At 37.5% G+C, this 23,160-nt stretch overlaps 1 protein-coding gene across 2 annotated transcripts in view; it reads right to left on the bottom strand.

Annotated features, from left to right (window-relative positions):
- Nucleotides 1–23,160, bottom strand: part of vps50 (VPS50 EARP/GARPII complex subunit) — a 162,791-nt gene that overhangs the window by 59,490 nt on the left and 80,141 nt on the right. Inside the window, exons 14-22 of one of the 2 annotated variants that reach the window (XM_073858278.1) lie at nucleotides 19,701–19,792; nucleotides 19,510–19,604; nucleotides 18,991–19,089; nucleotides 18,047–18,137; nucleotides 14,074–14,250; nucleotides 11,159–11,277; nucleotides 8,448–8,554; nucleotides 6,870–6,990; nucleotides 779–853 (exon numbers count right to left, since the gene is read on the bottom strand). In XM_073858278.1, the coding sequence (XP_073714379.1) occupies nucleotides 779–853; nucleotides 6,870–6,990; nucleotides 8,448–8,554; nucleotides 11,159–11,277; nucleotides 14,074–14,250; nucleotides 18,047–18,137; nucleotides 18,991–19,089; nucleotides 19,510–19,604; nucleotides 19,701–19,792 (976 nt within the window). The remainder of the gene's footprint in view (nucleotides 1–778; nucleotides 854–6,869; nucleotides 6,991–8,447; nucleotides 8,555–11,158; nucleotides 11,278–14,073; nucleotides 14,251–18,046; nucleotides 18,138–18,990; nucleotides 19,090–19,509; nucleotides 19,605–19,700; nucleotides 19,793–23,160) is intronic. The other variant, XM_073858279.1, reaches the window with a different exon arrangement.

Raw genomic sequence — 23,160 nt, 5'->3', positions numbered from 1 at the left:
ACCACAAATAAATCAATGTATGGGAAACACTGAATAGAAAAAAATTATGATAATATTCTTTTGGAATGTGTTTTCCAAAGAAAAAAACGGATAAAATACAAATACTTGAAAAATACTTTTAAGTAGAAAGTAAAACCTCTGCTTGATAGTGACCCTAGCAACTTATCAACCCACCTGTGGTCTGTGGACGTTGGCATGAACGATCTATTTACTTCTCCTTTCTGTGTTTTTTGTCAGTCTGTAAAACGATAGCTCTGAATTCTTGTTAAATCTGTTAGTACAGTCTATCGCACAACAAGTTGAGAACCTCTGGTCTAAAGTCACCTGAAAACTACTGGTAGGCAAGGTTTTATCAGGTTGGAACTAAAATCTGCAGGATGTCAACACTCCAGGACCGACGTTGCCTATCTCTGTTCTATGTTGTTAGGACACAGTATTTTATTTAGTTTGTTTTTTAGGGATTTAATAAAATAATACATTTAACAACATCACTGTTGCAATTCTGTGCATTGCAAAAAAAACTATATTTATAATTGAAAAAGCACTCATTTAAAATCTCTTAAGAACAGACACAAACACAAAAGCGCAATATCTGAACACACAAAACCTTAAAGCTTTTTCGAAGCGCAAGTTAAAAATAAATGCATAATGGACACTCTACATCAACCATACCAAGAAAATGCAAAGCACCACCACAGGTAACAGCGACACTCCAACCATACTAATGGGTGAAAACACAGAACACAATGGCCCATAGGGTCCAAACTGCAGTCTTACCCAATAGGCAGGGGTTGTCTGTCTGGACACCCCAGCCTGAGAGCCTTGAGAAGGCACAGATGCAGACGGTATGTTCTTTGCATTAAGAAACAAAAAGCAAAAATAAACCAACAGAAAATACATCTGAAAAACAACGTTAAACTAGCTGGCTTATAGGGGATGGGCTAAGAATATATTTCACTTACACTCCTTGCTGGCCACTAATGCATTGTATTAGTAACAAGTATATTATGTTCATCTGTGGATTTAACTTAACAAATATTGATTTATGTCATTAATAACTCTATAATAATTAAATATAACGCTTAATTGATTAACAGCATTTGACACTAATAAATTAAAATCCTGATTTACAGTAACTGTATTAAGACTTGCCTCAGAGAAAGTTTAACATCATATTGCACCATATACAATTTCTTTCTCAGCTTCGTGAACAAATGTCTGCCATGGGGGACAATAAAATCTTTGACTGATTTGAACATTTTCGCCAAGTTTCCAAAAGCTCCATCTGTTAGCAGGTCAGACGCATTGGTGCATGCATCGCTCACTGTATCGGCAACATTTAATAAGGCTTTTCCATACACTAAAGCACTCCATCATTCAGGGGGTGATCCCATTCTCAGATGAGGCACTCGCCCTATTCTTTCCATTTATTGCCTTTAAGCTAAGTTATTAACTGGAGGCAAGAAGTAATGAATGCCGAGAACGATGCGTCTTAAATTATGCTGATACTCCGGCAGCGAACAATAGCGACCGGGTTTTCCAGACCGTAATGCTGTTCATTACTGAACTAAATGGCACAACACATGATCTCCATCTCAATGCGAGATTGAATGTCATATGTGTTTAGAGTTAGCCATGGGTGAAAGTGAACCCAAACAAGCACATCAATGTCAGGCGCTTGGTAAATATTCATTTAAATAATGATATTTACTCGTTTGTCTCTGTAGACTGTATACTAATACTAGATTCTGAAGCTACATAAGACAAAAAGGTTGTATACTGTACTACAGTGCCCTATAAAATGCAAGGGCATTGAATTCTTATGTGATGATATACAAGTTTTTCCTTACATAGTTCAGCTCTGGCTGAACTGAGCAAACAAACAAATATTTGAAAAGTCTTGTATGTATAGCATAAACAGTGCAAAGTGAATGCGCTTGCTTTGCGATAAAAATGTCAAAAGGTGGAAATATTATAGCTGAAAAAGAAAAGCAACCATAGGCTGATGGAACTTTTAGCCATAAAAGCATTATTGTAATGCTGAATGTTGAGCCATCAGGACCGAAGAGAAAAAGAGAAAGAACATCTTTTCTAACCTGACCTGATATATAGCCGTCTGTGTGGTGAGATTAAAACTACTGTCAAATCCCATGACAGAAACACTACTTTATAGTTGATTAAAGCCAGAGACTCCATTTAGATGAAGAAGTGATGTTGGTTATTCAGGCGACAACCAATCAAGTCCAGGCTGACAGTTTGATATTACTGAAACCTTCAGTCTTGCTGAAAAGTTCTTGTGAAAATGTCAGAATATCCACAAAAGAAGAATAAAAAGGCAATAATATTTGCACCAAATGGGTTCCCGGTGCTGTATTTAGAACAAGCAGCTGTTTAGGTGGCCCAGCATAGAGGTGTTAAAGGAATAGTCTACTCATTTTCAATATTAAAATATGTTATTACCTTAACTAAGAATTGTTGATACATCCCTCTATCATCTGTGTGCGTGCACGTAAGCGCTGGAGCGCGCTGCGACGCTTCGATAGCAATTAGCTTAGCCCCATTCATTCAATGGTACCATTTAGAGATAAAGTTAGAAGTGAGCAAACACATCAACGTTTTTCCTATTTAAGACGAGTAGTTATACGAGCAAGTTTGGTGGTACAAAATAAAACATAGCGCTTTTCTAAGCGGTTTTAAAAGAGGAACTATATTTTATGGCGTAATAGCACTTTTGGGAGTACTTCGACTCGGCGCATTAACACCCTCCCTCTCCCATTATGAGAGTGAGAAGGGGAGCGGACTTTTCAGGCGAGTCGAAGTACTCCCAAAAGTGCTATTACGCCATAAAATATAGTCCCTCTTTTAAATCCGCTTAGAAAAGCGATACGTTTTATTTTGTACCACCAAACTTGCTCGTATAACTACTCGTCTTAAATAGGAAAAACGTTGATGTGTTTGGTCACTTCTAACTTTATCTCTACATGGTAGCATTGAATGAATGGGGCTAAGCTAAATGCTATCGAAGCGTCGCAGCGCGCTCCAGCGCTTATGTGCACGCACACAGATGATAGAGGGATGTATCAACAATTCTTAGTTAAGGTAATAACATATTTTAATATTGAAAATGAGTAGACTATTCCTTTAAGAAAGCAATAGATTTGTTTAAATTGCTGTGAACAAATCGTTATTTTCAGACAGATTATTTAAATGAATAAGTTTTTTTTTTGTGTGGGAGACTTTTACAAGACTTTTCACTGACATTCTTTTCAAGACATCTCTAAGTCTGTCATCTCGCAATGGTGAAAGCATGGTACAAGAGCAGTAGGATTAATTGAAATGACTGATGTACTTTACAAAGGTCTGACAAAACTAAACCAATTTAAGAAGAGTTGACAGGCAAGAATAAGTGTCATTATTCAATAATGCTTTGGTGGCTGAGCTGGCATAAGTTACAGTATACGATCAGCTGGAGACTGTCCACAAAAGATAACTAGTGTGCCCCAGGGAGCAAGAAACCACTTCCTCTGTGTGGTATATTACAGGGATATTCCTGCTGTGACAAGAGCTGTAAAGTCTCTGTAGATACGGCTTGTTGAGCGAGTCTTGAAGAGTGAAAATTAAGAGGATAATTGAGCGTCTGTCTAATTTTATTTGAGAAGGCAACTGATAGCCAATTCATGCAGCTAAAGGGTGTCTTTATGAAAGATTTAAGACAGGCAAGAGGGTCGTACATTATCAAAGGTCTGCATTGAAATGATTTAACTGATAGACAATCCCAAACTTTTTAATTAAACTTTAGACGCACGTCTGAAATCTTTTAAACGCCACCTATGCATTTCATAGATTAATATGAGACTTTATTTGAAGAGCTCATATGCAAATAGGTGCATCTGACGTTTTTATGTAAATACGCATTTTTTATCAAGCTCTTATGTTTAGGTTTAGTAATTTAATAAAAAATTCTGTCATTAATTGAAATGCCTTATTTTCACATATGTCACTTTCATGTGTATTTGGGGGGGGGGGGTCTAAAGCCATTTCATGCATTCTTATTAATAGAGATGCTCCGATCAGGATTTTTGCAGCTGATACCGATTACCGATTTGTTATCTTCGTGATCGGCCAATACGATACCAATTTTTTCAGAGCTGATAAGCAATCTCTTTAAAGACTGTAACTGTAACATATTTTCTAGATAAAGTAATACCACAGATGTTGCCTTTGTTATATTATTTGCAGTAATTAGGTATATTATTGTGTTAATAGAGAATCAAATAAATAAGCACAGCAATTATTTATTTTGCTAAGAGAAATTAAATATGCCTTTAAAAAGGCTCATGTCTGTTAAAAGTAATGAAAATAAAACACTTCACAGTCTTTACTGTATAAAATAACTATATAGTACAACAGTTCTTTAGTCAACAGCAGAGAGTGATTTTATTGAGATATGAAATAGGTTACTGTAGCTCTAAGACGTGAGAGAGATCACTGTTCACATGCACTGATGACAGGATGCCGTGTGTGTGCCTGGCGGGTGTAGCGAAATAATTTAAAGCTCACGTAACACACGCTGTTTCTGCATTTCTGATGTTAATCTGGAGTACCTATAGAGTAGTATTACATCCTTTATATCTCCGAAGAGTCTTTAGTTTAATCAGATTTATAAAAGAAAGATTAGCTTTACCGAATCTTTCTGATAACGTACGAAAAAATGAAGAAGGAGGAGTTACTACAGTGGGTGGAGCGAGTACGAGTCATGCAACACTATACAACACTTACAACTTCTGATTCACTGCATGTTCGTGTCATTTATATAAAGTGCACACGCCTATTTCCAACATAAGACAGAAGTCTTATGCTGCGTTCCAGGCAATCTGTAACCTGTAAATCACGACTTCAAAACCACGACTCACGACTCTGAACTGGAACACACGCAAAACTCCGCTGCTACCCCGGATAATAAACTATATCCATTGTTTTCATAAGGCTGGATTTCTTCTTCTTACATCCAAAAACACACTTCTTCATTCGTGCTATTGTTGAGTTTTGAAATTAAACAAAGCTGTCGCGTGATGTGAATGTTTGTAAGTTCTAGCGTCTCCTGCTGATTGATGGGTGGGCTGGGTTTTCCGGGGGAAGTGCCCATATAAAGAAGTGATACGTATAGAAAACCCCTGAAACGTCAGTTGGACCTGTAATCGAAAAAAACTTTCAGAAACTTGTACGAACCCTGGCGAAGTGCATTCGACACAGAAATACTCTGTTACACGCCCAAATGCTTTTTTTTGACACTTTGCCTACGTTTAGCATGAGGAAACAACTCTATAACTGTGTTAATAAGTCAGAATGCTTGAAATACCATTGAGCCCCCCCTTTAATGCCATTATCGCCCAATACCGATCACTGATTGATCGGAGCATCCTATTAAAGCAACACTAAAGACGTATTGCTCTTTGCTCCCCCTACAGGTTAGAAGCGCAATTGTTCATTACCACCGTCGTAAATACTGCAGCATAGCTGGCTCTGATTGGATTGTAGGTCTGCCGTAAAGCAAGTTTTTGTAGTTTTCACTCGAACTACAGGACCGCTACCCAACGGTTGGAAACTTCTTTAGTGCGGTTTTGGCCGATAGAGGGCTTCAAAGCGAATGTGAAAGTGCCATTCACCCTGTTTTGAGTGGATGAACCACTGCAACTTTTTTGGAAACGTTATTTATATTTTTAGGTAAAAAAAACTCTTTGGTGTTGCTTTAACACTAAGAGGATTTCTCATACTAAACATAGGGAAAGTGTCAAAAAAGCAGTTAAACATACCATATGACAGGGTATCTGTGCCGATTGCACATCCCCAGGGTTTGTCCAAGTTTCAGAAAGTTTTTTTTTTCAAACGTGAAAGATTCATATGTAAAAATCTTGCTCTATTTCTTTTATGGCCAATTTCAGTGCAGGAAGTACAGTGGAAGTCCTTATATGGGCACTTTAACCGGAATATCGCATGCATACACCAAACAAGAGCTGATAAAATAAATCTGATAAAACTAAAGACTCTTTGGATATATGTAATACTACTCTATAAGTACTCAAGATTAACATGAAATATGCAGAAACAGCACGTGTTATGTGAGCTTTAACTAATTTGACTGGAAAACCCTCTAAGTACAAAAATCGACACTTCTAATAAAAGTCTCCAGTCACTAAAATGCTTAATTATTCAGTCAATATCTAATATATTCTGTAAACCTTTCTAAATCGGGTAAAAACTCATGCTGTTTAATGGATTCTGCCATCAAACTGGTATTTTTGAATGTCCTGTGGCTGGGATTAAGTGAATTTGAAGCAAAAGTAGTTGATATAAGTATAATATTTGCCGATGGCATTCGGTCAGCTACACACTGAAGCTCACTGCAGTTTACCACTAAAATAAGGGTTTAAAAATTGTATTGCAATCGTTGGCATCACTTTATTATATCTGTTTGGTTCAGCTTTCACTATTTAATAAAGTTGTCTAAATAACTGCAATTGAATGGTTTCAGCCACTAAAGTGACAAAAATGTAGCTCTAAAATTTTAGCCTGTTGTTCAATTTCAGCATCCAGCATCCTCGAGAGGCAAGCATATCATTCAGGGCTGGCTTACACAAACATAGAAGTAATTATAGCACAGTGAATGCCCAAAGGGCTTGCAGACATTAGACGAAAAACAATGGTGGGTGTGCTTTTCTTAATAATGAACATGGGATCCAGAGAGAATATGCAACACAACACAGCAACATCTATTTCGCATTTAATACATACTTCATAATGCTAAGTATTAACACTCAAGGTGGAGGAGGGAAACAATGGTGTATTTGGTGTGTGTTTCATATTCATACGTGTCGTTGCGGCCAAAGAAGGTGTAGACGGCATAAAGGTAATAATCAAAGAGCTGAGAGACACAGTGGATGACATCAAAGGCGATGGGTTTCAGAATATTCATCATCTGCATATATTTCCCTATGAAAGTGAAATAAGTCCGTAAACATGAAATATTCACAACAAAAGCATGCAACACATACAGTTCAAAGATTTCAAGGGATTTGTTTGTTTGTTACTTTATTAACTCTCTCTCTCTCTCTCTCTCTCTCTCTCTCTCTCTCTCTCTCTCTGTATATATATATATATATATATATATATATATATATATATATATATATATATATATATATATATATATATATATATATATATATATATATATATATATATATATATATATATATATATATATATATATACAGTTATATATATATATATATATATATCCATAAACACGTTGGGGGAGAAGCAATTTGGTATCTCTAATTCACCTAACCTGCATGTTTTTGCCTGTGGGAGGAAACCAGAGTACCTGGAGTAAACCCACGCTGACATAGGGAGACAGTGAGGGGGATTTGAGCAAAAACATACATGCAAATAATGCAATATCTACAGAAACAAAATCTATCTTCCTGATAAATTTTACCTGCAAGGCCCTTGTGTCATTTACTCAATATTTTAGCAAGTTAAATTATTTCTAAGATACAACATGTTCACTAGTCAATGTAAAAAAAATCACATGGGTTTCATCATCAATCTTAACATCAAAATGCAAGTACTGAACTAGTCTGGCTGACTTTGGCAAAATTTAGTCAAATCTTTGGTGTCCACAGAGTACGTATGTGAAGTTCTAGCTCAAAATACAATATAGATAATTTATTATAACATGTTAAAATTGCCACTTTGTAGGCGTGAGCAAAAATGTGCCGTTTTGGGTGTGTCCTTTAAAATGCAAATGAGCTGATCTCTGCACTAAATGGCAGTGCTGTGGTTGCATAGTGCAGATTAAAGGGTGGTATTATCCCCTTCTGACATCACAAGGGGAGCCAAATTTCAATGACCTATTTTTTCCACATGCTTGCAGAGAATGATTTACCAAAACTAAGTTACTGGGTTGATCTTTTTCACATTTTCTAGGTTGATAGAAGTACTGGGGACCCAATTATAGCACTTAAACATAAAAAAGCCAGATTTTCATGATATGTCCCCTTTAATAGGGTTAAAAGCAACAATTGCTAAGGTAGCAATGGTCAGTAATGTTTTAAGGCGGGGCTTAGCAATGGGACATTGAGTAAATTCAGTTAATTTAGCTTTATTGAGTATTTACATACATATTGTCTTTGAGCTATTGCCCTGGCCATCCCATCAAATATTTATTAAAATGAACTAAAGCCGTGAGCAGACACATGCACAAAATATACTTAATGACCGGAAGTTGAAGCTGAACACAGCTGTATCCGTGAATGCACCTCTCTCATAACAATTCAGTTATTAGCCCGTTAATTCGAAAGCAAATTGAGGTCCCCTGCTTAGGGTCAACTTTATCAAACACGATCAGTCTTACGCAGGCGTGAGGTCAGAGGTCAATTACTCACCAACCAGGCGAATCACGTTGAGGGTGGTATTGGTGAGGATGGGTGCATTGGCTTTGTTCAGATTGTAGTCGGACCTCTTCCGGCTTCGGAGGGTCTCTCTGGACACGCTGATTGAGAGGAGACAGTGAATGAACACACAGATCCAAGATCAGTAATGCGGTTTAATGACCCTTAAAGCTGTAGAGACTCAGTCACACTCTTTCTTCATTAATCTCTTCTGACTGAACTGAAATCAGCCCATCTGGTTTGCAGAGTAGGTATTTATCAGAAATGTATGTCATTGCATATATCTCTATATAAAGAAAAACGTAAACTAATCATTGTTCTCATAAAAAATGGAGACTTGGAGACGGGAATTGAACTCGGGTCGTCGTGAGCACACTGGTGCTATATGTCGTCATGGTAACACTTTAGTATGGGGAACACTAATTGATTATTAACTATGCTAATTAATAGCTAATAAGGTAGTTATTGTAGCGGTTAGGTTTAGGTATTGGATTGGGTTAAGGGATGTACAATTAGGGGTGTGCCGGTTTCAGAATTGGTGATGACGGTTATGACGTTAGTCAAATGTGACGGTTCGTAACATAACCGTCTGTGGTGGTGGGAGGAGTTGCTCGTTTAAATGCATGTGGATTGACATGTAATTTTACCTTAAAATCATGAATGTGATGACAAGTGTGTAATTCAGTGTGAATCCCCATCTATCTAAATAATCGTCAGAGAAACAGATTTGTGCCATGGGCTTTTTATGTCTATAACTGTATGTATTGTGACCGGCAGTGGCTCAGTGGTTCATGTAGGTTGTCTACAAACCGGTAGGTTAGTGGTTCAATCCCCAGCTCCACCGGACCAAGGGCCAATCCCATTTCTCTGTCCAACCCCTTCCCCTTACCCCTACCCCTTAGTTTTGCACGTTCACGTGAGAGTAAGGGCTATCCCAATTCTCGTTTTGATCAAGGGGTAGGGCTAAGGGCAAGTGGTAGATACCCCTTAAAACCAAGAATTTCCGCGAGCTTACTTGAAACCAAGGGGTACCCAGAATACACTGCGCAACCGGCAAAAATGGCGGCCAGAGCGTCCAGAGAGTCCCATAAATGTAAGTATTTTCGGCTTAATAATTAATTTAAAAATTACTAACGTCTTGTTTTGTGCTCTACACAGTCCTGTTCATATATATTTAAATTATGTTCTTAATTTAAATGTTTTAAAATTTCGCTAGTTTGCTACGCTAACGTTACGTTGCTGATTTGCACAACATTCCCGTATTTGCTGATTTGCACAACAGTCCCATATTTCTCTAACTAGCCATGAATGGACTGCATGCTTGTCTACAGTTTTAACTGGCAGCCAGCAAACGACGATGTATGATGACGTAACCGTAACCAAGCGGTGTCTCATTTCATAGGGGTATGTTTTCACCCCTAGCGCTTAACACTTGGTTTTGAGGGACAAGGGCTAGGGGTAAGACGAAGTGGTAGGGGAAGGGGAAGGGGTAAGACAGAGAAATGGGATTGGCCCCAAGTGTCGGGTAATTTTTTTGTAACTCATCCATTAAAATTATATTAAGCCTTAAAGTTCTGTATAATGTAGGGCGTGGCCACTTGAGTGACGGTTGAACAGCCACTGCAGTCACTACCGTCGAGTTGGAGGGGCGTGGTTTCAGCAACCAGCGCCCTCAGTTTTACCCATGTCCCGCCTCTTTACCCATTTTCGGTTATCCGTAAGTGATGTGCATTGACGTGCTGCCAAGATGACAACGGCTGGCCCCGCTGAATACAGGCTTCAATAAAGCTCTTTACAAACCTATGGGTGACATCACAGACACTACGTCCATATTTAGCAATGCTATCCCATTAAGCTATACAGGGGCACAATTTGACACATTTGTTGTATTTTGTGACTTCATCAAACTACAAAAAAGCTCTACCAACAAAAAACATGTGAATGTAATGCTCGAGTTCATCAACCATTTAAGATGCATTAAACACCAGGCACAGAAGCCACAGATTGCGAGCAAGGGTGAATTATTTTGTCCTTGCAGGCACGCAGGAAACTCATGTCATTTTGAAAATGCAAAATATGCTAGATCCCTCAAAATCTGGCAGTCTCTAACAATTAAATGTCACAACATGTAATGCCTCAGCTGATTTACTACAGGGAGAAATGTCAGTCATCTATGCAAGGAACAAACAGGCATTAAATATTCATCAGCGTACCCTACTTAAACAACATCCTTAATCAGAGTCTTGATTTAGCATATTTCTATCACACTTACACTTAGAGAGCAAACCAAGAGCAATTTCAAATTGTGAAAAATGTGAGTGTTTGCACACATTTACAGCTTACAAACAGCCATGTGACACAATTCAGAAGGGAACTGCTTTAACAAACTACTTGAGACTTCGCTCTATTTGACTCAGAATGGCTCTAAATAGAGAACTTGTGGACTAAAAAGGCTCGTTCTTCATAGAATAATTAAAGCTCTTTTCACTGATAAGAGGGTAATGATAACTGTGTGTGTTCACAGCACACCGTACGAATATAAACTACATGAGGTGCTTGAGAACGTGAACAGGAAGTCTGCCCTTGTCTTGGTATAATGAACTAATTGATGATCTTCGTGGGGGCGGAGCTTAAGCTACTCTACTATTTAAAAAGCCACAGTAAAAAACTATAAAAATGAAATGCTTTTGAGTTATAATGCCGACCTCTTCACAGGCACGTCTCCTGTTTGTTCATCCACGTAGTCTTGCTTAAGCTCATCGGGTACATCGCTATCACTGTCGTAGTCCTGATACACGCCCTTTTCCAGCTCGTCTGATTCATACTGCACATAGAGAAAAAAAATGAAGAAATGTTAGATACTGTAAGTGAAGGCTTTTGTCACATAGCCCAAGGGCATTCAAAATGTAATCATGGGTTTGGTTTTTTTGCTTCACACTGTTCACAGTGTGATTTTAAAAACTTGTTTTTTTTCAGTGTATATGCTAACCCTGGGTTAACATTATTTGCATGTACAGTATACGAGGTCAATAACATCATTGGAAAAATACAACTTTTAAAGAAAACACAATCTCTTTGTGACCTCGAAGTCGTTGTTTTGTGATTTACTGTTTTCTACATATTTATAATAGAAAATAAAATCCTAATAAAATCATCCTACATATTGTAAAGAACATTCTTTTGAAATAAAGCCTTGAAATTGATGTAAAATGTCAAAGACATTAAAGTGAAATCAGTGAGTGATATTAAACTTTGATGCTTCTATCTCATATTTAGATTATGAGACTTTAGCCTGGCTTTCATAGACAGAGTCATATAATAAACACTTGTCCATCAGGTTTGTTTTGAAGGTGCATTGTGTAACTTTTAGAAGGATCTCTTGACAGAAATGCAATATAATATACATAACTATATTATCAGTGGTGTATAAAGTGAACAAAATGAAGTGTATTGTTTTTATTACCTTAGATTGAGCCGTTTTTATCTATATACACAGTACACCACGTGTCCCCCTTACATGGAAGTACGTTTTCTAAAATAGCCCGAAATGGACAAACTGTTCAATAGATCGCATTTTGTCACTACATTGTCTCAGACGATGATGTGTTTGTCACCTTAGCTTCACTATGCATTTTGAAAGGGAGGCGTGAGCTGTGCGTTGACACAAGACGCGGAAGAGGCGGCAAGCGCAAGTGATTTACATGTTAAGTCAATGTAAAGACGCGAATACAGGGCTCCAAACTAACTTTTTTTACTAGGAGCACAGTGGCCCCCAACTGAAAATTTTAGGGGCGCAACCAGAAAATTTAGGGGCACACACCGTAAATCAACATGCTAACCAAATAATCATATTTCTACAAATTTCCACTGTATTACTAATAAATACTTTGATAACAGATGCTGAAAGTACAATGTGCTGTTTCAATTTCAGTGTCACATCACAAAAAAAGGTCACATTTACTGGTCGGACATGTGCGACTGGAAGTAAAATTCAGTCATAATCGCTGCACGACACATCTTTGTACTTTTACAGGAATTAAAAGGATGTTGTTGGGAAGAAAGTGAGTGAGGAGGTCGAACAATCTGGTAAGTTTACTCAATTTGAACTATACAAGCCCCTCCCATGATGCAAATTTATCTGTGAATGTCTCGAATGACTAGAATTTTACGCGTGCATGAAGTGAGTAAACTCAAAATGTTCAAGCGCCCAACTACGCTTGAATAGCGCGCTTTTACCGCCTCTTCCACGTCTGGTGTGACTGCACAGTTAGCCATTGGTTGCTATTCACTGTCTCAACGCAAGATGTCGCTAAAAGTCCCACATTGCACCTTTAATACAAAGTAAGTCTTTTTAATTTTTTTTTTTTTTTTGGTTTCATAAAATAATAATGAACGACAAAGTACTCGTTTTAAAGTAAGAGGAAAATTCAAAAAAATCACGATTTGCGATTTACTTTTTGCCTACTTACTATGTATACTAAGTTTACTGTACCTCGCCTAGTGCATTTCGCCTATATATAGTATGGAAATAGGCGGTTTTGGGCGCACTGTGTCTTTACTTGTAAAATATGTGTGGTGTAGTCAGGTTTATTAATCACGGGAGAAAACATTTCTTACAGGCACATCCCTATTGTCTATGTGTAAAAAATTGCGTTCCAGTGCTACACTGTTTAAGACGCTTTATCTTTGGCACTACATTCAAGGTGAAACCTTCCAGAAAATGTTTCATTAAAACCGTGCAATATTTCTGTGCCAGATCTCATTAATTAGTGCAGTACAACCCTTTGAACAGAAATGTAACAAATTACAAAAATAAAACAATTATAAGAATCCTTTATTCTCTGAGGTTTAAAGCTGACCTTGAAATAAAATGTTTTCATGTATTAAAAACATGCTGCAAATTCAGATCAATATAACATTATAACAATCCCTCCAAAAATCAAGGAGGCAAGCATCAAGCATCAAGTTTGGTAATAAAAACCTGTTTAAACCAAGGGTAGATGCACCACATTGTAACTGGATACCAATCACTGTGGTTTGCATTAACAAAACGTGGAATAATTAACAATGCTGCTTCCATAATTGAATGCACTTTGTTTCTTTAAGGGTGAAATCACTTCTACCAAGTGCTCTTACTCTTCACAGTCCACATTCAGTGTTTGTTTTCATTACAGCGATATCATCAGAAACGGCAAGCACATCCGAGCGTTTATAATGATGAGTTTACTCTCCGTATAAAACAGTGCCCTCTGTCAATGATTATAAGGACAATCAGGCAGTTAACGTTCCAAAATGTTTATGCATAATCACATTTTCGCTCTATTTATTTTCTCATTTCTCCAGTAACCCAGTTCTGCAAGCACAGTTCATTGATTATAAGATTATATGCAAGCATCTGATATAAACATATGTAAATGATCACAAAATAACCATTTGCTCAAGACTAATAGAAACGGCATTAAACAACTAGAAAAAAAGTTTAAATTTTGATGGTTTAAAATTGATCCAAGTACTTTAGATGACTGATATAATCTAATCCTAATGCACATTTAGACACTACTTGTTACACATAGTAAATAGTTCATAGTTATAAACTACCAAAATATAATATAAAGTGTACCCCGTTAGAAGCCAGGACGTCCTCCGTTTCTTCTTCCTTATTATCTATCTGCATCTCAAATGGGTTTCCACCCTGTAGGAACTGCTCAAAGAGAGAAAGATCCTCAGGCTTTGTGAATTCTGGTAGTCTGCTTGGAGATACCGAGGGAGACCGACACTGACCCATGAACTTAAACTCCTGAATAAGATGACAAACAAATGAGATTAATCAGATTTTAGTTCACTTACTGTGGATCAAATAGCTATAATGAAATTGGACAATTGTAAAACCGAGTCTGCATTTGTTAAGAGAATGTCTAAAGCCCGGGATACACTGAAACATTACCATTCTGAAACAATCGTGATTTCTGCGATCGTGACTCTTCATCAGTGGTCCTGTGTCGTATAGTGAAAGAGGTTCAAAGATGGACGTTTTCCCGGTCTTGCGTCCAAAGACCGCCTACAATAGTTTTCTGACAGAAATTCAGCATGATCAATGCACAGTGTGCTATGACCTGTACCAGTATTTGTTTACCAGCAGTGCATGTTGGTGCGTTGTGCTAACTTATGTCGCAGCCATCACGTCCTATGATTCAATAGGTGTCATTATTGTACAGTCTACATGCTTGTCATCCCCAAGTTTAAATGATGCATGTTGCACAGTGTGATATGGAGTGCAAAAATCCTGCAGTGTATCCCGGCATTTAGTGATCCAGAACAAATTAAATATCTCACTGGCATAAGTGAAGGCCTCAGGCTTAATATGAGATATTAAACTATGGTTAAAAAAAAAGTTCACCACCAAAAATCATTATTTAATCATGCTCATATTGTTCGTCATCAATATCGTGTTATTTTATGCCTTCCCGGCATATGACTTCAATGACACATGTACTGTAATGATGTTGGGATGTCTTAGCTCCAAAAAAGACTAAATAAAGGACAAACAAGGAACCATAAACAGTTTGCAAGACTTTGTGTCTTTGCAGTTAAAAAAAATTACACGGTTAAAGGTGCAAAAGAGGATGTTTGTTTTATACATTTTTGCGATATTGCTTGAGACTGTCTTTGCTAATTAATAAAAGACTATTTATTAGGTGCACTGAAAGTAATATTATTAATATACGTCATCTGTGCACAAGGTAGGGCCTTAAAGGGATAGTTCGGCCAAAAATGATATTTAACCCATGATTTACTCACCCCCAAGCTGTCCGAGATGCACATGTCCATTGTTTTTCAGACAAACACATTTTCAGTTATTTTAGAAAATGTTTTAGATCTTTCAGTTAATTAAATGTGAAGTTACGGGGTCCACGACCTTCAAGTCCAAAAAATTTCCATCCATCCTTCACAAAATAAATCCTAACGGCTCCAGGATGATAAATAAAGGTCTTCTAAGGGTAATCCGCGCGGTGCTGTTGTAGAAATATCTATATTTAAAACTTTATAAACAAAAATAACTACCTTCCGGTAATGCCGCCATCTTAGACTCCTCTGTATTCAGGAGAGAGTATTAGCGTAGTGTGCGCACTTTTCTTAGTGACGTATGACAAATTCGGAGGGCGGGGGCACAGAGCAGCAGCAGAGTAACCTCCGTATGCTGTGTAAAGCTATGACCTTGAATGCAGACGCGACTAAAATGGCGACATTACCGGATGCGAGATATTTTAGTTTATTAAGTTTTAAATGTGGATATTTCTACAATGAAACTGAGCGGATTACCCTCAGAAGGCCTTTGTTTATCATCGTGGATCCGTTTGGTCAGAAAGTAATCTAACCAGTGTCGGTCTTGGAGAAACATTTCAACGCTGGAAAGCAATGAAGGAAAGATTCTTCTCGACAAGTAACAGTGATTACTCTTTCTTTGTGGAATAATTACTGTTGTACTGTTATTCAGGTATATCAACGTTGTTCTTGTACTGTTGTTGTAAGGTAACCAGTCTGCTACATGCTAGCTGAAATGGGAGTAGCATTGACTGATCTAACGTCTTACGTGTTTATTATCATATCATTTCACATAATGAATTCACTGACGCGACACAACATATGCCAGTCGTGCACGAGTTTTGGGAGGTGTTCCCCAGAATGGCTGTAAAGGAGGGGGGCTGTTCTTAAAGCTCACGTAACACGCTGTTTCTGCATTTCTGATGTTAATCTGGAGTACCTATAGAGTAGTATGACATACTTTTTTTATTATTTATTTTAAATTATTGTGGTTTTGTACTTGTGTGCCTTTCTATTGTCTTTGTACAGCACTTTGGAGACTGTTCTTGTTGGCAAAATGTGCTATAGAAATAAAGTTGATTGATTGATTGATTGATTCTTTATAACTCCGAAGAGTCTTTAGTTTAATCAGATTTATAAAAGAAAGATTAGCTTTACAGATTCTTTCCGATAACGTACGAAAAAATGAAGAAGGAGGAGTTACTACCGCGGGAGGAGCGAGTACGAGTCATACAACACTATACAACACTGTTTAATTTATGATTCACTACATGTTCATGTCATTTATATAATATGCACGCGCATATTTACAACATAAGACAGAAGTCTTACTTACCGCATTCAACTCGTGACCCGGTTGGGAAAATCCAGCGCATCAAACACACACGCAAAACTCCGCTGCTACCCCGGATAATAAATCCATTGTTTTCATAAGGCTGGATTTCTTCTCTTTACATCCAAAAACACGCTTCTTCATTCGTGCCATTGTTGAGTTTTGAAATTTAACAAAGCTGTCGCGTGATGTGAATGTTTGTAAGTTCTAGCGTCTTCCGCTGATTGACGGGTGGGTGGGGTTTTCCGGGGGAAGTGCCCATATAAAGAAGTGATACATATAGAAAACCTCTCAAACGTCATTTGGAACTGTAAGCGAAAAAAACTTTCCGAAACTTGTACGAACCCTGGCGAAGTGCATTCTGTAACACGTCCAACTGCTTTTTTGACACTTTGCCTACGTTTAGCATGAGGAAATAACTCTATAACTGTGTTAAAAAGTCAGAATGCATGAAATACCATTGAACCCCCCCTTTAAGCATACGCTCATTTCAAAAACTCAGTAACAGTTTTTGGATTCTCAGTCGGCGGAAACATCCTCTTTTGCGCCTTTAAGCAAACGATAATAAACTGTTCGTTATTGGTTAAACAACAACATGAATGGACACCTACAGTATCTTGCTTACTGAGAAGAAAGAAATCTCCTCAGTTCTGCTAAACATAAATAATGCATCTATGGCCTCTTTAAAAATGTAAACAAAATCTCAATTCAATCTGCAAAACCGTACACAGGACAAGCAGATTAAGCGGTATCGCTCAGTGACCTTAAACTTCTCTTAAACCGCTTTGCAAATAAGATTTCCAGCAAGAAACCATTATGCAAATGAGGCTCATTAAACTGCATCACTGATTATGCCAGTCAGTGATGATACTTTCAAAGCCCCTGGTTTCTCTACACATGAACTAAAGCCACTTTCTTTGAAAAAGCACCTGCAGGTCTATCAAAGAACAGTTTATTGAGTGCCAAAAGTACTATTTAGCATACAATAATTTAAAGAGATGCATTTCGGTTTATTCCTTCAATCCTCTATCTACTTATATCCTAAGATGTAATTTGTTTTGAAACGGATGACATCTTGAGTACCGATGGGATAACAACTTACATTAGAAAAGAATCGGTGAGGACGCTTACCCTCATTTATCAAGCTGTCACGGCATTCTCGAGATTAAAACCGCGTGTGAATGTGTCCATTACGACAGGACAGCAAGAGAGGAAGATGATGAGGAGGCGACAAAAAAAGATAATATTTTCTATAAAAACCACCTACAGACTCATCTCATTTTCTCACATAAAAAACACTTAACCCACTAACCTCGCAAAAAGAAAGTGTTATGTTTTGTTGACACACCACAGAGCCCGCAGCCATCTCACTTTGTTCTTCCTTTGAGAAGCAGCTTATTTTCATGTAAATGCAAAATCAGACTGCGGCATGACTTACGTGAAGCTGGGCAATACTGAAGTTTGACTTCACGGGACACAACTCCCAAGTTTCGTTTTCGAGAAACATTCGCAACTCCTCCAGGCGGGTTCTGTTGGTGCACAAAGAGAGGTCAGCACATGTCAATGATCCTTTGCTATTCATCTCATTGAATATCAAATGTATTGACATGAATAGTTCAGAAGAAAAGTCGATCGTGGAACGAGGGTTGGAGGTAGTCAGGCTCTGAGACAAGCTGGCTTGTCGCCAGACGGGGTCAATTTAAGCAGCGTTGTACAAAATGTCAGCATCACACAATTCATCATTACAATTCACAATGTGCATATGAACATAAATTCGAGTGTCGAATGCCAGTCGTGATACGTTTCTAAACCCTCTTTGAAGAACAAACCAGCAGTTCATGTATTTATCAAGAACTCGCCTCTCAGGATTCAAATGAGGCGCATTGGTATTCAACAATACAGCGGAGTGGGCCGGGTGTTTGACATTTGAAATATCCGTTCACATCCGTGATATTTTTATTTGCAACAATTGTACAACAATTTAAAGGAACAATAGATGTAGAATATCACTTCTGACCTACTTGTCACAGTGTGCAATATATATGGCAATGACATAACGTGTTAATGCAGAAGCAATGAGAGCATGTGCAGCAAGCTGACAGATAATCGGTTTGTGGATGTCACCCAAGCGCTTGAATATTCAGAATAAATTTGTCTTACTGCGCCCTCCCTCTTATTCGGCGAAAAGTGCCTTCAAGCTGCAGATAAACAGCATTGGCTTGGCCGCCGTCTTCAAATGTTGGCCACACATTTTCACACTTTAGTATCTGACAGTAACTTATACGCATTATAGATTTATTCCAGCAGAAGACTGGAATTGGATGACATACTAAATGGACATTTGCTTTCAACATGAGCTCCAGAGATTCAGGTTTATCTCACCTGTGATAGTTCTTAAAGTAGTTTACACTTTGTCTCTTAATGGACTCCTGCAATACCTCCGACTTGCTTCCGCAGAACTCCTCTCCCACCTGCATTAACCTGTCAGCCGAGAGACAAAAACCACATAACAGACAAGAGAAGAGGAAATGAATGAGGTGTACGGTGCAGGCTGGAGGAAAGTGGTTCGCTCTCCTAATTAACCCCAGAAAAGTTACTTTACATCACGTGTCCCAACAGGGGCGGAAAATGCCGCCTCTTTTCACACAAGTCAGTGACCCTGCTGGAGAATCAATACAGAGGGCTATGGTTTCACACACAAAATGGCCTTTTAATTGAGCCCTGCTAATGGGAATGACCGCAACGACCCTTTTCGTTGAAAGAACAAGCGGACTCTTTGATGCCCCCTGCTCCGGTTTTGTTTTGGGGGAGTTTCTCATGAGGTCGGATGGAGGGGGGAAATCACACAGCCCGCCCCAGTAGGCCAATCCAATTAGCACTAATGAGGAAGTGGGTCCGTACCTGCTGATAACATCCAGGACCACAATGAAGTCGTCGTACTTGAAGTTAGACATGTCTGTTCCCAGCAAATAGGCTTTCACTTTCAATTGGACATCCTGGGGGTGGAGGTAAAAGGACGAGAGGTGGGGGGGTCGGTCATGAAGCTAATGAAAGAACGGAAAACTAAACAAGTAAACAAGTGCGCTCCCTACCTGCCAGATCCGTGTTAAGCCGTGTTCCAGTTTCTTTTTCACATAGCTGCGGTCCACGGTGGATTCGTCCGAGCCTTTTTCACTGGGGTCATCTACAAACAAATGCAAAGACAAATATCAGTTGATGATAGGTGCAAACTATACATACCTGTATGCTTTGGGTTTTATTAATACGCACAACTATAGAGTAAGTAGTAGTAACAGGCCTAACATATTAAAAGTCCCCTAATCCCTAGGCTATGGAACTGATTTGAAATGACATGCTTATTTTAAATTAACACAAAATAAATAACACATGTGCACACATGCATAATTAATATTTCTGTTAGAATAAAACATGACATATGATCAAATATGTACCGTAAGTAACATTTTACCCCATGTCTCGACATTGAAAATTTTGAAGTGCATGAAAGTACTAAAACTGATAACCACATACGATTGCTACAATCTGTTGTTATCCGTCTTATCATCTATACAAATACCAAATGACATTCACCTTTGAAAACAGATCAGAGCAGACTGTGTATGAAAAATGCACCTAGCATTAAGAGCTCTCCAACCATCCGCAGACTGCAGTAGTGGTTGTCAGGATGACAAGGACTTTGACATTGAATGTTGAGTGTTTTTAAGACCTAAATTTGTGTAATTGCTTAGCTTTATTCAGGCGTATTCAGGTATTCAGAAAGAAGTAGCTAGTGCTTTATTCATTTTATTGTCAAGATTGTTAGACTTTTGCTGCTTCAGTAAGGTTTTGTCATCTGATTTTTACTGTGTAATGAATTTAATTATTTTTTTTTTATTAATTTTATATGCAAACATTTTGTTGAAAATGTCAAATTTACCTCCATTCAAGAATTTCCTTGAAGGGACACTCCACTTTTTTGAAAATACGCTCATTTTCCAGCTCCCCTAGGGTTAAACATTTCATTTTTACCGTTTTGGAATCCATTCAGCTGATCTCCGGATCTTGCGCTACCACTTTTAGCATAGCTTAGCATAATCCATTGAATCTGATTAGACCATTAGCATCGCGCAAAAAAATAACCAAAGAGTTTCGATATTTTTCTTATTTGGAACTTGACTCTTCTGTAGTTACATTGTGTACTTATACCGACAGGGGATTGGAAGTTGCGATTTTCTGGGCAGATATGGCTGGGAACTGTACTCACATTCTGGCGTAATAATCATGGACTTTGCTGCTGTAACATGGCTGCAGGCGGCACAATGATATTATGCAGTGCCCCTGCTATTAAAAGATACTAAGGGGACTATTTAGGTTGCTGTGTAATATTATTCCGCCTCCTGAAGCCGTCACAGCAGCAAAGTCCTTGATTATAATGCCAGAATGTGAGTATACGATTTTACGATGTAACTACAGAAGAGTCAAGTTTTAAATAGGAAAAATATCGAAACTCTTTGGTTATTTTTTAGTGCGATGCTAATGGTCTAATCAGATTCAATGAGCTATGCTAAGCTACAGTATGCTAAAAGGGGTACCACCAGACCTGGATATCAGCTGAATGGATTCCAAAATGGTAAAAATCAAATGTTTAACTCTAGGGGAGCTGGAAAATTAGAATATTTTTAAAAATAAGTGGAATGTCCCTTTTTTTAAACATTTTATGCCAGTATATAAAGTTATTGGTTCATTCAAGATTTAATAAGCTCCAGAACAGCATGTGCATGTGTTCTCCAAGGGTACGCCAAAGTAAAAAAAAAATTTGGCACGCATAAGGTGATGTTTTTCCAATCCACCCGAGACTTAAAATACGTCTTGAGACTGAGACTGATAATGTGCTCCTTCTGCAACAAGGCAGCTGTCACTTCTTATCCCAAGTGTTCATCTTGACATACCAAAATGAGCTTCATCAAAGAGGACACGATTCAGAGTCATCAAAGTGTACCACCCACATGAGTCATGTATTTTGACAGTAGCCGTATCCGTTATGTAATGTTCTCGATCTAAACTAAAACTGGGACCTTGTAAGAACACTGCTTCGGTTATTTCTTCTAGCAGCATCCTAAAAGCCCATAAGTGGCTGATTTGGAGCACTTTACATAGACAGCAAATCTACAGTACATAAGCCATAAAAAGTGAGATCTGGACAGACGACTCAAATTATGATGCACTGTACAAATTGTTTGGAATGTGAAAATTATTATTTTTTTAATTTAAAAATGCTAGTACAATATGGGATGAGAATATCAATAAAGACCATTCTTCAGATGTGGAATAAGCAATTTGTACATACATTTGAAATGTGGCTCCCAGAGTTTAGTAGTGTGGAAAAAATTAGATATGAAATAGCTGGTAAACCAAAAGAATTCTTACGGATTTGGGAGCCATTTTTTGAGCCATTCCCTCAAATATATGGTCTTTTTTCTTTATATAAATAATCTTTAGTAGAGTACAATAGTTTAAGTTTCTACATAACTGGGTAAGCATTCATACAAGAACATTTATGGAAAAATGGTTATTTACTTTATTTACTTTTTTTGTTTACAGTACATGTATACTAGATGTATGTCTCTTAACATGTGGGTATCAAAACCGTATTTTATTTATAACCTTTTTTATTCTGGCTTGGGGGGGTTCTTTGTATAATATAAAAACTTTAAATAAAATATTTAAAAACAGTTTTTTAAAAATGCTACAGTAAAACCTGTTATTTGGTTAAAAGTACTGTAAGTAACCATCACATATAAGTGAAACACAGAGGAATACAACACATTTAACTTTTCTGTAAAATAATGTAAAAAGAAAAAATTGAACTGCATATATTTTACAGTAAAAATCTCAACTATATTTAACAAAATGACACAAATACTTTTACAGTAACATACTGTTAAAATATGGATGTCACCATAATTCCCTGAGACCCTTAACATGAAATATCATTTAAATTACATTTTTTTTGTCTATATTTGTTATCAATTAGGTACATTAGGGTGCTTATGTTACATTTTATTGTCTATATTTGGTATCAATTAGGTACATTAGGGTGCTTGTGTTACATTTTATGTTGTTTAATTAATGTTTTGTATGTTTGTACTGTGCAATTGTTGTTTAATATTATCATGTTTTTCAGCTACTAGAATTATATTTTAGTAAGCACAAAAAGTACATTTTTAAATACATTATACTAGTTTTATCAATATTTGATGTTAAATGTCAAACATATAAACATTTCTCTAGTATATTTATTACATCTATTTTATTACTAAGCTTGTTGTAATGCATTCTGGCAATGCCTCGCTTATAAACAATACTTTAAATGCGACGCTGTTTTTAGAATTCGACCCAAAGTACATATTAGGGGCATAATAAGGTTCCCTGCAGTTTAAAACAGCCTTTGCATCTTAAACATAAATAAGCTATCTTAAAATGCAGCATTCATAGGCAGTTTACTAGGATTTGGAAAAGATCATTCATAGTGCATCTCATCATTGCCATGGC

The sequence above is a fragment of the Misgurnus anguillicaudatus genome, chromosome 20, assembly GCF_027580225.2.
Source record: "Misgurnus anguillicaudatus chromosome 20, ASM2758022v2, whole genome shotgun sequence".
In the NCBI taxonomy this organism is placed as follows: Eukaryota; Metazoa; Chordata; class Actinopteri; order Cypriniformes; family Cobitidae; genus Misgurnus; species Misgurnus anguillicaudatus.
This window is presented reverse-complemented; position numbering and strand designations above follow the sequence as displayed.